This window comes from Salmo salar, chromosome ssa05 (genome assembly GCF_905237065.1).
Source record: "Salmo salar chromosome ssa05, Ssal_v3.1, whole genome shotgun sequence".
Classification (NCBI taxonomy): domain Eukaryota; kingdom Metazoa; phylum Chordata; class Actinopteri; order Salmoniformes; family Salmonidae; genus Salmo; species Salmo salar.
Window position 1 is genome coordinate 31,767,587 of NC_059446.1, and position 12,418 is coordinate 31,780,004.

Consider the following 12,418-nt stretch of genomic DNA (forward strand, 5'->3'; position numbering starts at 1 on the left):
TGCCCCCTAGCCCTAACAGGTTATTAAGAAGGAAAGAAATTCCCCAAATTAACTTTTAACAAGGCACACCTGTTAATTGAAATGCATTCCAGGTGACTACCTCATGAAGCTGGTTGAGAGAATGCCAAGAGTGTGCAAAGCTGTCATCAAGGCGAAGGGTGGCTACTTTGAAGAATCTCAAATCTCAAATATATTTTGATTTGTTTAACACTTTTTTGGTTACTACATGATTCCATATGTGTTATTTCATAGTTTAGATGTCTTCACTATTATTCTACAATGTAGAAAATAGTAAAAATAAGGAAAACCCCTTGAATGAGTAGGTGTGTCCAAACTTCTTTTTTTTGAACAGTCAAAAGTTTGGACACACCTACTCATTCAAGGGTTTTTCCTTATTTTTACAATTTTCTACATTGTAGAATAATATATATAACATTCCTGATAAGTCATATTCTCCCAAAAATGAGGGGTATGTGTCATCATCGAGCATTAGGAAATCTTGCTCATTGCATATTTAAGCAAAAGCTAATTGAGGCTCCATCCACCCCCACGCCCCTGTGCATTCAAGGGCTCTGTCAAAAAGTTGTCGCACCTTGATGTGTTCGGGCGAGGCAAAGTTTGGCTACCACCGTGGTAAGGGGTCGGCTCTCGCCGGCCCCGGGGAGAGAATCAGCTAATTGTGGTCCTGAGCAGCAGATAGATGGAGTGACCTTCACTCCAGACGGCAGGAACACCACATATATTTCCAGGGTCCTCGTGACATCACAACACACCCCACTGGGTCCTGCTAGTCACAATGCTTTTCAGCTGTTGAAATAGAGTATGGTCACTGCTGTGCTGGGCAGTGGTTGAGGCGCTGTGTTTAGCTGTCACTCTTGCTGTTTAATGGTAGAGGGTGTTCACACATCAAGCATGTGCTGCTGACATTTAGGAGGTGTGTATGATCAGCATTTATGTATATCATCTTTTTACAAATCAAATGATCTTATCTGTCTCGTCAACGTCAGTTACAGTATAGTGAAAGCTTCCCGAACAAGACAGAGTAAGCAGGGTTTAACATATCTTAAACTGTGAGTATACATTGTTAGATTTCTAATTTCTAGATTTCATATCTCTTTTCCTCTAGCCATGACCGAACAATGCAAGACATTGTCTACAAGTTGGTGCCGGGGTTACAAGAGGGTAATTATCTCATATTGGTTTATCTTTTTCCTTGTCCCTTCACCAATAACATTAAACTTTCACTATTATTCTCTGCCCATACACATCTCTCAACCCTGTTTCCTTACAATCTGTTTGTACAGTGAGATTGAGGCGGAGTTACTGAATAACTAACATCCCAAAGCACATAGCCCTGGAATATCTATCAAGGATTTGACATGTGCCTTCATTGATGTATCTGTGGGACTGTAATGAGAAAAATACTGCTCCATATCAGACTTAAAGAATCCCTAGTGACAGGCACCTTCAGCCAAACCAAGGCCTTAATTCTCCCTTGTGTCTCTCTCTTTCATTCCCTACTCTCCCCTCCTGCAGCGGAGATAAAAAAACAAAGAGACTTCTATCAGAAGCTGGGAATGGAAGTGCCCGGGGACATCAAAGGAGAGCTGTGCAGCATGAAACATCTAGATCCTCAACGCAATGGTACGGCCCAGCTCGCCTTGCCGGAACCCAGGCACACACATCTCATCATATCCGCCCTCTATTTTCCTCCACTTAGTATCACCTTGTTCCTTGATTCAGCCCAACCCAATCAGTGTGAGAAAGTGGCGGTGGCTGTAATGCACGGCCGCATTCCATCCCAGCCCGACACTGAGGGTTTTTGTAAACGCGTGCCCAGAGGGTCGTCACAGAGCAGACCTAATCACTTACTTAATAACCTTTCTGATTTCTTGTAATTAACGCTCAAATGGAAGTTGAACTGCTCTCGTGCTACCCCCCGCTGTCGCTGTAGGTTGGGCTGAGCCATGGCTAACACACTTACATTGACAGAATCCTGGCAGAAATGAAACCCTTGTCTGCACTCACTGCCCAGCAAAACAGAGATAGTGCGGAGCTCGTGGGCTAATGACAGGCGGCAGCTCCTGCTCCCAGATTTCCTGAGAGCCAAACCCCGAAGCGGGGAGTGACATGAGCGTGCTAATGGATGCATCTATAATGGCACCTTCATTTCAAGGGCTCAAAAAGGCTTTCATTGTCATATTTATGTTCTGTCTATTTCTCTCGCTGTTGTGTTCTCTTTCTCTTGCTTGTTATCTCTCGTTTCCTTTCTTTCTTTCTCTCTCGCTTTCTCTCTCTCTTTTACATGCCGACTCTTTGAAACAATATCCTCCGTGAAGACAAATGTGTTTTTTAGATGGTCAACAAGTTATGTAAAAGATAATTCACTGAGAAAAATACATTCTCTGTGACATGTAGTACTCAGATTAGCCCACCAGTTTCTCTGTGACATGTAGTACTCAGATTAGCCCACTAGTTTCTCTGTGATTTGTAGTACTCAGATTAGCCCACCAGTTTCTCTGTGACATGTAGTACTCAGATTAGCCCACCAGTTTCTCTGTGACATGTAGTACTCAGATTAGCCCACCAGTTCCTCTGTGATATGTCGTACTCAGATTAGCCCACTAGTTTCTCTGTGACATGTAGTACTCAGATTAGCCCACCAGTTTCTCTGTGACATCTAGTACTCAGATTAGCCCACTAGTTTCTCTATGACTTGTAGTACTCAGATTAGCCCACCAGTTTCTCTGTGACTTGTAGTACTCAGATTAGCCCACCAGTTTCTCTGTGACATGTAGTACTCAGATTAGCCCACCAGTTTCTCTGTGACATGTCGTACTCAGATTAGCCCACCAGTTTCTCTGTCACATGTAGTACTCATATTAGCCCACCAGTTTCTCTGTGACATGTCGTACTCAGATTAGCCCACCAGTTTCTCTGTGACATGTCGTACTCAGATTAGCCCACCAGTTTCTCTGTCACATGTAGTACTCATATTAGCCCACCAGTTTCTCTGTGACATGTCGTACTCAGATTAGCCCACTAGTTTCTCTGTGACATGTCGTACTCAGATTAGCCCACTAGTTTCTCTGTGACATGTAGTACTCAGATTAGCCCACTAGTTTCTGTCACATGTAGTACTCATATTAGCCCACTAGTTTCTTGTCTTTAAAACTCAATAATATTAGTGTTTACAATCAGAGCACTGTCCAATCGCCTTATTCCTAGAATTATTCCCAAAATGGAAACAATGTCCACCTTATACTTAGTGTCATTGAGTTATTTTCAGATTGGCTGAAGGTGAATCGTATCCAATTTTCCCTCACTTGAACGGCAATCACTCTGTTTACACTTGAGATTATCTCAAGCCTTACCGCCAATCCCCTTTGGGATGGGCTGTGAAGAGCAAAGGGAGAACAATAGAAGATGGTCCCCAGTCCCATCGCCAATCAGAGAGAGGGAGAAAATGGCTGTCCACAAACAACTGAGCTCAGATAACGTCCCTCGATTTGCCTTCACGGAATTGACTCAATTGACCCCGATTGGGAGATTGTCATGGCCCTTTTCTACCAAGGTGTTTTCCATCACAGTGACCCAAATCGCTGGAGCCAACAATAATATGGTTTATTGAACAAGAGCTGGCCTCACCGCTCTAAGACTATGTTCCCCAGTTTAGCTACCCCGGTGTGTGGAGAAGACTCTTTTCTCTCCTCCTCTTGTCACGATTGTCGTAAGGAGTGGACCAAGACGCGGCGGGAAAATGTATACTCATCTTCTTTTTTTTATTTGAAGAAGGAAAAACAAAATAAACACGTATACAAAACAAACGACTCCAAACAGTCCCCTCAGGTGCAACAAACACTAAACCAGGAAATAACTACCCACAAACCCCCATAGAACAAACACCCCTATAAATAGGACCTTCAGAGGCAACGAGAAGCAGCTGCCGCCAATTGAAGGTCAACCCAATAAACACCACATAGAAATAGACCAACTAGAAATAACATAGAAATACACTAACATAGAACATAACCCAAACAACCCCGAAACAAACACCCCCTGCCACGCCCTGACCAAACTACAATAAAAAACAGCCCCTTTACTGGTCAGGACGTGACAGTACCCCCCCCCCAAAAGGTGCAGACCCCGGATGCACCTTAAACAACAAAAAATTAAAAATAAACCCCAACACAAAAATAATCCCCTAACTAAAGGGAGGGAAGGGAGGGTGGCCACCGTCACCGACGGTTCTTGTGCTACACCTCCCCAACCTCCTACTATGGAGGTGGCTCAGGCTCTGGCCTTACTCCCCAACCTAACCTGTCCACCCCCGCTAACTGCTTATTATTATTTACCCCTCCCGAAGTCTCTGGACTAAGGCGCATCGCTGAAGACCTCGGGCTGAGACCTCGGGCTGAGGGCGACCCTGGGGAGCCCCGGACTGGAGGGCGACCCTGGGGAGCCCCGGACTGGAGGGCGACCCTGGGAGCTCCGGACTGGAGGGCGACTCTAGACGGGGCACTGTCGCCGGAAGCTCTGGACGGGGCACTGTCGCCGGAAGCTCTGGATGGGGAACTGTCGCCGGAAGCTCTGGACGGGGAACTGTTGCTGGAAGCTCTGGATGGGGACTGCGCACTGAAGGCCTGATGCGTGGGGCTGGCTTTGGAGGCGCCAGACTAGGGACACGCACCACAGGGCTAGTGCGAGGAGCAGGACGAACTGGACTGGGCTGACGCACTGGAGGCCTGGTGCATGGGGCTGGCTTTGGAGGCGCCAGACTAGGGACACGCACCACAGGGCTAGTGCGAGGAGCAGGAGCAGGACGAACTGGACTGGGCTGACGCACTGGAGGCCTGATGCGTGGGGCTGATACTGGAGGTACCAGACTGGAGACACGCACCCCAAGGCTAGTGCGAGGAGCAGGAACAGGACGTACTGGACTGGGCTGACGCACTGGAGGCCTGATGCGTGGTGCGTGGTGCTGGCTTTGGAGGCACCAGACTGGAAACATGCATCTCAAGGCTAGTGCGAGGAGCGGGAACTGGATACACTGGGTCATGAGTAGGCACCAGCGGTCTGGAGCGCACCGTCTGCACAACCCTTCCTGGCTGGATGGTAACAGTAGCCCTGCACAAGCGGAGTGCTGGCACAGGGCGAACTGGGCTGTGCAGAGGCCTGATGGCTGCCGTGCGTAGAGCAGGCGTAGGGTAGCCTGGGCCTAGGAGGCGCATTGGTGGCCAGATGTGCTGTGCAGGCATACTCCTACCCGGCTGGATGCCCACTCTAGCACGGCACTTGCGAGGGGCTGGGATCGCTCGCACTGGACTGTGCGTGCGCATGGGCGAGATCGTGCGCATGGGCGAGATTGTGCGCACTTCCGCATACACCAGTGCTCTCATGATCCGTTGCTCCCCATAATAAGCACGGGGAGTTGGCTTAGGTCTATTACCTGACCTAGCCACTCTCCCCGTGTGCCCCCCCCAAATTTTTTTATTGGGGCTGCCTCTCGCACTTGCCAATCGGCGCGTATAACGCCTCGTAATGGCGCCTTTCCGCCTTGGCTGCCTCCAGCTCCTCCTTAGGGCGCTGGTACTCCCCAGCCTGGTGCCATGGTCCTGCCCCATCCAGGATCTCCTCCCATGTCCATGAATCCTTATATTCCTCCTGCTGCTCCTTCCTCCGCTGCTTGGTCCATTTGTGGTGGGTAGTTCTGTCACGATTGTCATAAGGAGTGGACCAAAACGCAGCGGGAAAATGTATACTCATCTTCTTTCTTTATTTGAAGAAGGAAAAACAAAATAAACACGTATACAAAACAAACGACTCCAAACAGTCCCGTCAGGTGCAACAAACACTAAACCAGGAAATAACTACCCACAAACCCCCATAGAACAAACACCCTTATAAATAGGACCTTCAATCAGAGGCAACAAGAAGCAGCTACCTCCAATTGAAGGTCAACCCAATAAACACCACATAGAAATAGACCAACTAGAAATAACATAGAAATACACTAACATAGAACATAACCCAAACAACACCCTGCCACACCCTGACCAAACTACAATAAAAAACAGCCCCTTTACTGGTCAGGACGTGACACCTCTTGCCAGTGACCATCAGCCCTTACCCTCTAATAACCTTTCTCCAGCTCCAACTCTCCATCTCCTTCCATCTTTTTTAGGAGAGGGTCAAATGGTTCCCTGAGGCTGATTTAAACCAAAGAAAGGCCTGATGTTAGCCCCCCTCCCCTGGCACAATGGCAAATTAGTGAATGAATGAATCGTTTTGCCTTGATTAATAGGTGTCCTGTATTGGAGGGATATGCTTCGACGGTGGACAAGTCAAGTAAACTGCTTGACACTTTGGGCCACGTAATTGCCTAATAAATCTGCTTCTGCATGAACGGAGACTACAGTTGAATACAGGCCATTTAGTTAATTAGAAAGAAGCATGCCCTGTTTCCTGGCATCAAATGAGCATTGCTTATGTTTAGCCAACAAAGAGAGCAGGCATGAAAGTCAATTATGTCCAGTCCACTAGATTAAAGGTAACACAGATTCTGAGTGTCGGTCACTCGTAATTGTCTGTGGTAATTTTGTATAAAGCAATGGCTTTATGAAGTTACATTTGTTAATTTGTTGAATCATCCAAATTACGAATTTAGTAGAAACCAAAGAACTTTGGCTTAATAGTCCCTATGACCACTAACTGTTACTTACCTCATTGGTTGACAACAGGCGAGGTGAAAACAGAGGACACAGACAAAAAGGAAACGGCGGAGGAGAAACCGGAGGAGGATAACGATTATCACCGCAGCGACGAGCAGGTAGGTGCCCTTCCGCCACACGCCCCCTTCATTTCCTGCAGGACAGGAAGGAGTCATCTCCAAGCTCATCTTCCATTTCCTATGTCTGGGTGGCATGAAATTACGAGCCTCGTAACGTAAAGTGTAATCTAATCAACATTCCCCTGGGTAATAGGTTACCTGTTTTGTAATTATCAGTTCACAACATGCTAGGCCTATGGTTGTTTTGAGTTGTAAATCTACAAGTAGACAACCCAGCATGACACACATACAGCTAACCCATTCAAAATGGGGGACGGTTTTACATGAATTCCATCTTGATGTCATTTGTATTCAGGTAACTTCTCAGCCCTGTGGATGATATCAGTAATGCAGAGAGAGCTTTCGCCGTCGTATCCACAAACAGTAATTTCAATAAAGGAGCCGCCGCACACTCATCACGACTGTATAGCTTTAGGAGATTGGCTGTTTACCATTTAGCCATTGTCCCTACAGAGAAAGGAGCAACATGTCAGTTTTTGAAAATATGCCCGTCCACACCCAGCCAAGCGGCACGTCGTCTACGCTTGGCTGGGAGATTGCACCAGGGGTCAAAGGTCCCACTCTTTTGGTATTCAGCAGAGGAATGGAGTGTGGAAAGAATAGCTAATAGGGCAGCTGTAGCTAGGCTCTGTGGATAGAATACAGGGAGGGGTGAACTGTTGTCAAGTGTCAGGTGAGACACAGGAGAGATGGAGAGGGTGAAATGGAGACAGTTGAGGGGAGGATGTGAAAAAGAGATAAAAGAAAACAAATATTTGGAGGATAGATAGAAGGTCTATAAGTCACCGTGGATGAGAGAGTCTGCTATGAAGTTGTGGAGGAGAGGAAAAAGACGGCGTGAGCGAAAAAGAGAGGATGGAAGGAAGGAGGTGAAGAGAGGAATGAGAGACAGGAGATTAGGTTAATGGAGAGTGAAAGAGAGGACAGAGAGGAGGGAGGTCATACAGAAAGGGTTGATAACAGAAAAGAGAACAGAAGGAAAGAGGACTGAGAGGACGATAACTACATTTTCTTTTAAGTGAGGTTTTACAACAGCAACTCAACCCTAGTTGGTAGTAGTAATAACAGCAGGAGAGGGCCATGCATGGCTGGGTTTTGGACTTCTCCCGCCATGTCTGCTGGCTGACCTTCTAAAGGTTGACCTTGGGGTGCGAAGGGAAGCCAAGGCAGGCTAATGAGAGCAGCACAATACTGAAACTGAAAGGAAGAAGAACCACGAAAGAAAAATGAATCAGAGCAATGTCTGCTCACGGCCGAGGCACAAAAGATTGAATTTGCACATCCAGGATTTCCAGACAATGGAGAGAGTGTATTTGGTGTCAGTTCTTTTCAAGTGAAATGAGCTCCCAATAAAAAAAGATACAAGGACTCTGATCGGTTATGTGATCAAAAAATCCTTTTTAGAAAAGTCATAATGACTGACACCATGCTATCTAACTCCAGGATGGTGATTTTGGGATGCTGAATATGGACATAACTATTGACTGAAATGTAAAATATTTAACAATCTCTAGTCATTGAATCTATCAAGTCATTTCATGTTTTCTCCTTAAACATTTGATGTCTGCTGTTCATTACACAGCTCAAAAGAAGAGAGAAAAGGTGTGCTCTGCTGCTCTAAAGACCTTCCTTTACTCAATACGCTAGGCTATTGCATCAGTCATATCTGTGAATTTGCTGCGAGTCATACCAGCTTGGCAGTTCCCTAATGATTCCACTAATGTAATGGCCCCGAAGACTGCAGCTGAACGTCCATTAACTCTGTCTCTCACTCTCTCAATGCGAAGCCTTTATTTGGATTATAACGTTTCCTTCATTGCTTGTTCCATTGAAAACCAGCCATTTACACTTTACAGCGATTTTTACACTTTACAGCAGTCTTTGCTTCCGATACGCTACATGGCTACTGAGTATTTATTTGCAAGTTGAGATGATTTTCATGTTAAAGCATAACTCTGGAGAGCCTTATTTTTTTCTGGATCTCTTGATGTTTAAGGAGGGAGAAAGATGGTGGCGTTAATACTCTGTTTCTATTACTCCATCCCTGGGTCCCAAGAAATCACCTGAAAATGGCATGAGAAAGCCACTTTACCAGGGAACTTTGTCTGTGCCTGTGTGGCAATCTGAGGAAGAGCCCTGTTGCTGGTAATGCAACATGACTCCTTCAGGTACAGCCTTGCCAAGCCACCTGCGGCTCATCTTCATTTTGCCATGCTCCAAAAGTGTGCCACTCTCCATCTCCTGGCGTACTGAGACAATGACATGGCACAGAGTCACCATGAACGATACCTATTCCATTTTGATGGCAAGTCTCATGTGGAATGGTATTTTAAACGTAGGATGGAAAGTGGTTGATGCATTGTATTTTCAGCACAGGATAGTTCAGATAAGTCATCTGGTCTGCCTTCATGACTGTACTGAGAAGCCTGAAAGGAAAATTCAAGTTCCACCTCAGTCATTTTGTAGTTTGTCTTCCCTCCCGCAGGTCAGCATCTGTTTGGAGTGCAACAGCAGCAAGCTCCGCGACCTGAAGCGCAAGTGGATCCGCTGCTCGGCGCAAGCCACAGTCCTTCACCTCAAGAAATTCATCGCCAAAAAGCTTAACCTGACATCGTTTAATGAGGTACGTCTAACACACTTTAGAGCAAGGGGGAGGGGATTGTTCCTGGTTTACCTGCTGATACTGATCTGGACTCTGTAACACCTGTTCAGTGATAAAGGACCTATTTTTAAGGAGGCCCCAAGATGTAGTTTTGACTAGCTGTCTCTTTAAGCCCTTCCCATGCACTTTAAACTGAAAGGTGATCACTTTTAACAAGGCATTCTTTGTCTTCTGAAGGCAGTGAATCTGTATGCACCATCACATACACTATCAAAGCCTCTCTGCTGTCATTATTTTTCACAAAGCGTTTACCATCCACCATATGTTCTGGGGAAAATAAGCTCTTGTAATATAATTTGCTTTCTGTCATGTCGTTGTGAGTTGCCTGTCATAACTGTATGGGGGAGATCCTGGGTGTTCAATTAGCCTTTTCTCTCTGGTATCTGTCTGTCATGAAGATGTGTGTGAGTGTGTGTGGGTGGTCTTCACTGCATACGCTTCCATCACCAACGTCCGTAGCGCAATACAGCTGTCAGCTGCTCTATTGTTGTCTATTGAATATTAAGAGTCATTGTTCATACAAAATCTATTTTCAACGGCAAACACACAGCGGAAGTGTGCGTCAACAGCCCCCGCTGTGTCAAAGCACAGCGCATCACTTTCCCATGGGTTATATTGGTATAGCTGTAAGATAATTGTGGCATCCATCTTGATATTTCAGCAGCCCACATGAGCTGAATGCGTTGCGTCATTCACACCATGTGTCTTATAATTTTTGAACTTGTTGCCATGCCATGTCTCCCAGCCCCCAAACACATCTTTAGATATTGTGTCCATTCTTTCATATTATGATAATATCAATAATTGAATCACTACTCGAATACATGCTGTCTATTATTTCTGTATGTCTTGATGTGGCAAGACTGTTTTAAACTGGCACCAAGGCAAAAACAGCAAGGAAAAAACATTGTTTCTCTGTTAGAAGGAACATCCAGCCGCCCAGGCTCTGTCGCAGCCGGCCGCGACCGGGAGACCCACGAGGCGGTGCACAATTGGCCCAGCGTCATCCGGGTTAGGGAGGGTTTTGCCGGCAGGGATGTCTTTGTCCCATCGCACACCAGCGACTCCTGTGGCGGGCCGGGCGCAGTGCACGCTGACATGGTTGCCAGGTTTTCGGTGTTTCCTCCGACACATTGGTGTGGCTGGCTTCCAGGTTAAATGGGCATTGTGTCAAGAAGCAGTACGGCTTGGTTTGGTTGTGTTTTGGAGGACGCATGGCTCTCGACCTTCGCCTTTCCCGAGTCCGTACGGGAGTTGCAGCGATGAGACAAGACTTTAACTACCAATTGGATACCTCGAAATTGGGGAGAAAAAGGGGGAAAAAATGAAAAAAAGAAGGAACAGCCAGCTACCAGTAGGTGCTGCTATGGCAGTGCTGCTTCACACTGGCTTCCTCTCCTCTCTCCCTTTCCCCTTAGCCCCTCAGCGTCTGTGTTAGGGAGAGTATTGATTGGCCGAATGCAGATGCGGCCAGCCGCCTCACAGAATATCAATCTTTAATCCATGGAGGAGGAGTGGATTGGCGAGGCGGCGTTTGATTCGTGTTGTCTACAAATACGCTTTTTGTACTTTTCCAAAAGCCCTCCATGCGCAAGGTGCTAAGGTCCCACCGTCAAATACACAGTGCCATCTTTCTTTCCTCTCCAAGAAACGGAGATGGTTTGACGCTGAGTGAAAGTGAGAGGAAAAAGGATAGCTGTGGTGTTTGGAGGGTTCATTTTAGAATTCCACGGCAATGGGAGACACAAGCCTGATTCAGAAGGACAACATATGAAATGTTATCAAAGCAGAGCATGTTTCTGGTCATGCGGTTGTTGTCACAGCGTTAAACACCCCTAGCTTAAGAGGTATTTATTCACTGCATTTCCATCCAGTAAAATGGTAATAAATGTGGCGTTCTTATATCTCCCATTCACAGCTGGACATTTTATGCAATGAGGAAATCTTGGGGAAGGACCACACTTTGAAATTTGTTGTCGTGACGAGATGGAGATTTAAGGTAATACTTTCTTATATAAGAGAATGGGGTAAAATAAGTCTCCTGACATTTTAATATTACTTTTCAGGTTCTGTTGAATGTATGTACTCTTGCATAGATCATCCACAGATATGCATGCTGAAAAGCTGTGCAGACAGGTAGTGATGGGACATTTGATACCGGAGCACCGGTGCTCCGATTCCGTTTTCAAAGCACTACTGATCCGGCACAATGTACCGATGCCCGTTTCAAAGTAACATTATCACATGATCAATGGCATCCGAAGCTTCGTTTGATCACGTGGTTTTTCAAACCGTGTGTTGCAAAATGTCACAGATTTTGCCGTGGTTCCAGTGCTATCTTCGATTCCAAGTTGCTTTAAAACAACGACCTCTACTGGACACCGTACTTAGTCCTACAATGTAGTTAGGATATTCTTCTTGTCGTGTCACCTGAAAATTAGCTCAGCATGTAGAGTCATGGCCTCGGGGACCAGAACACTCACAGATGACAGGGAATGGGGTCGAACCCCAACGAAGACATATTATTTAGACATTTTTTTATGTGACACCACACTTTTTGCACATTGTTGTTCAAACAATTTGTTTTATTTAGTGTAAAATAAGCTTCTGTCTATAGCATCTGAAATAATGCCATAGATTCACAATTTTTGACAGCATAAAAAGGGATTCATAGCAAAAAAGGGACGTATGATGGGTGGTGCGAACCTGTAATGGTAGCTGATTGTACACTCTCTTCTTCGGCTGTCCCCATAGGATAACCCTTCTTGGTTTCCAGTAGAACCCCAAAAGGGTTCTCCTATGGGGACAGCAGAAGATCAAAAAAATGTTTTTTCTAAAAGTGTAGGGTATTAACACCCACAACTAACCGCTGCACCACAGAGATTTGATTGATATTGTGGAAAAGA

The 12,418-nt window shown here is 45.9% G+C and overlaps 1 protein-coding gene across 2 annotated transcripts in view; it reads left to right on the plus strand.

Annotated features, from left to right (window-relative positions):
• The window catches only part of LOC106604628 (polycomb group RING finger protein 3), a 51,786-nt gene that overhangs the window by 33,823 nt on the left and 5,545 nt on the right, over positions 1 to 12,418 (plus strand). For both annotated transcript variants that reach the window (XM_014199454.2, XM_014199453.2), the window contains exons 5-9: positions 1,127 to 1,182; positions 1,537 to 1,644; positions 6,741 to 6,829; positions 9,336 to 9,473; positions 11,431 to 11,511. In XM_014199454.2, coding sequence (XP_014054929.1) covers positions 1,127 to 1,182; positions 1,537 to 1,644; positions 6,741 to 6,829; positions 9,336 to 9,473; positions 11,431 to 11,511 — 472 coding nt within the window. The remainder of the gene's footprint in view (positions 1 to 1,126; positions 1,183 to 1,536; positions 1,645 to 6,740; positions 6,830 to 9,335; positions 9,474 to 11,430; positions 11,512 to 12,418) is intronic.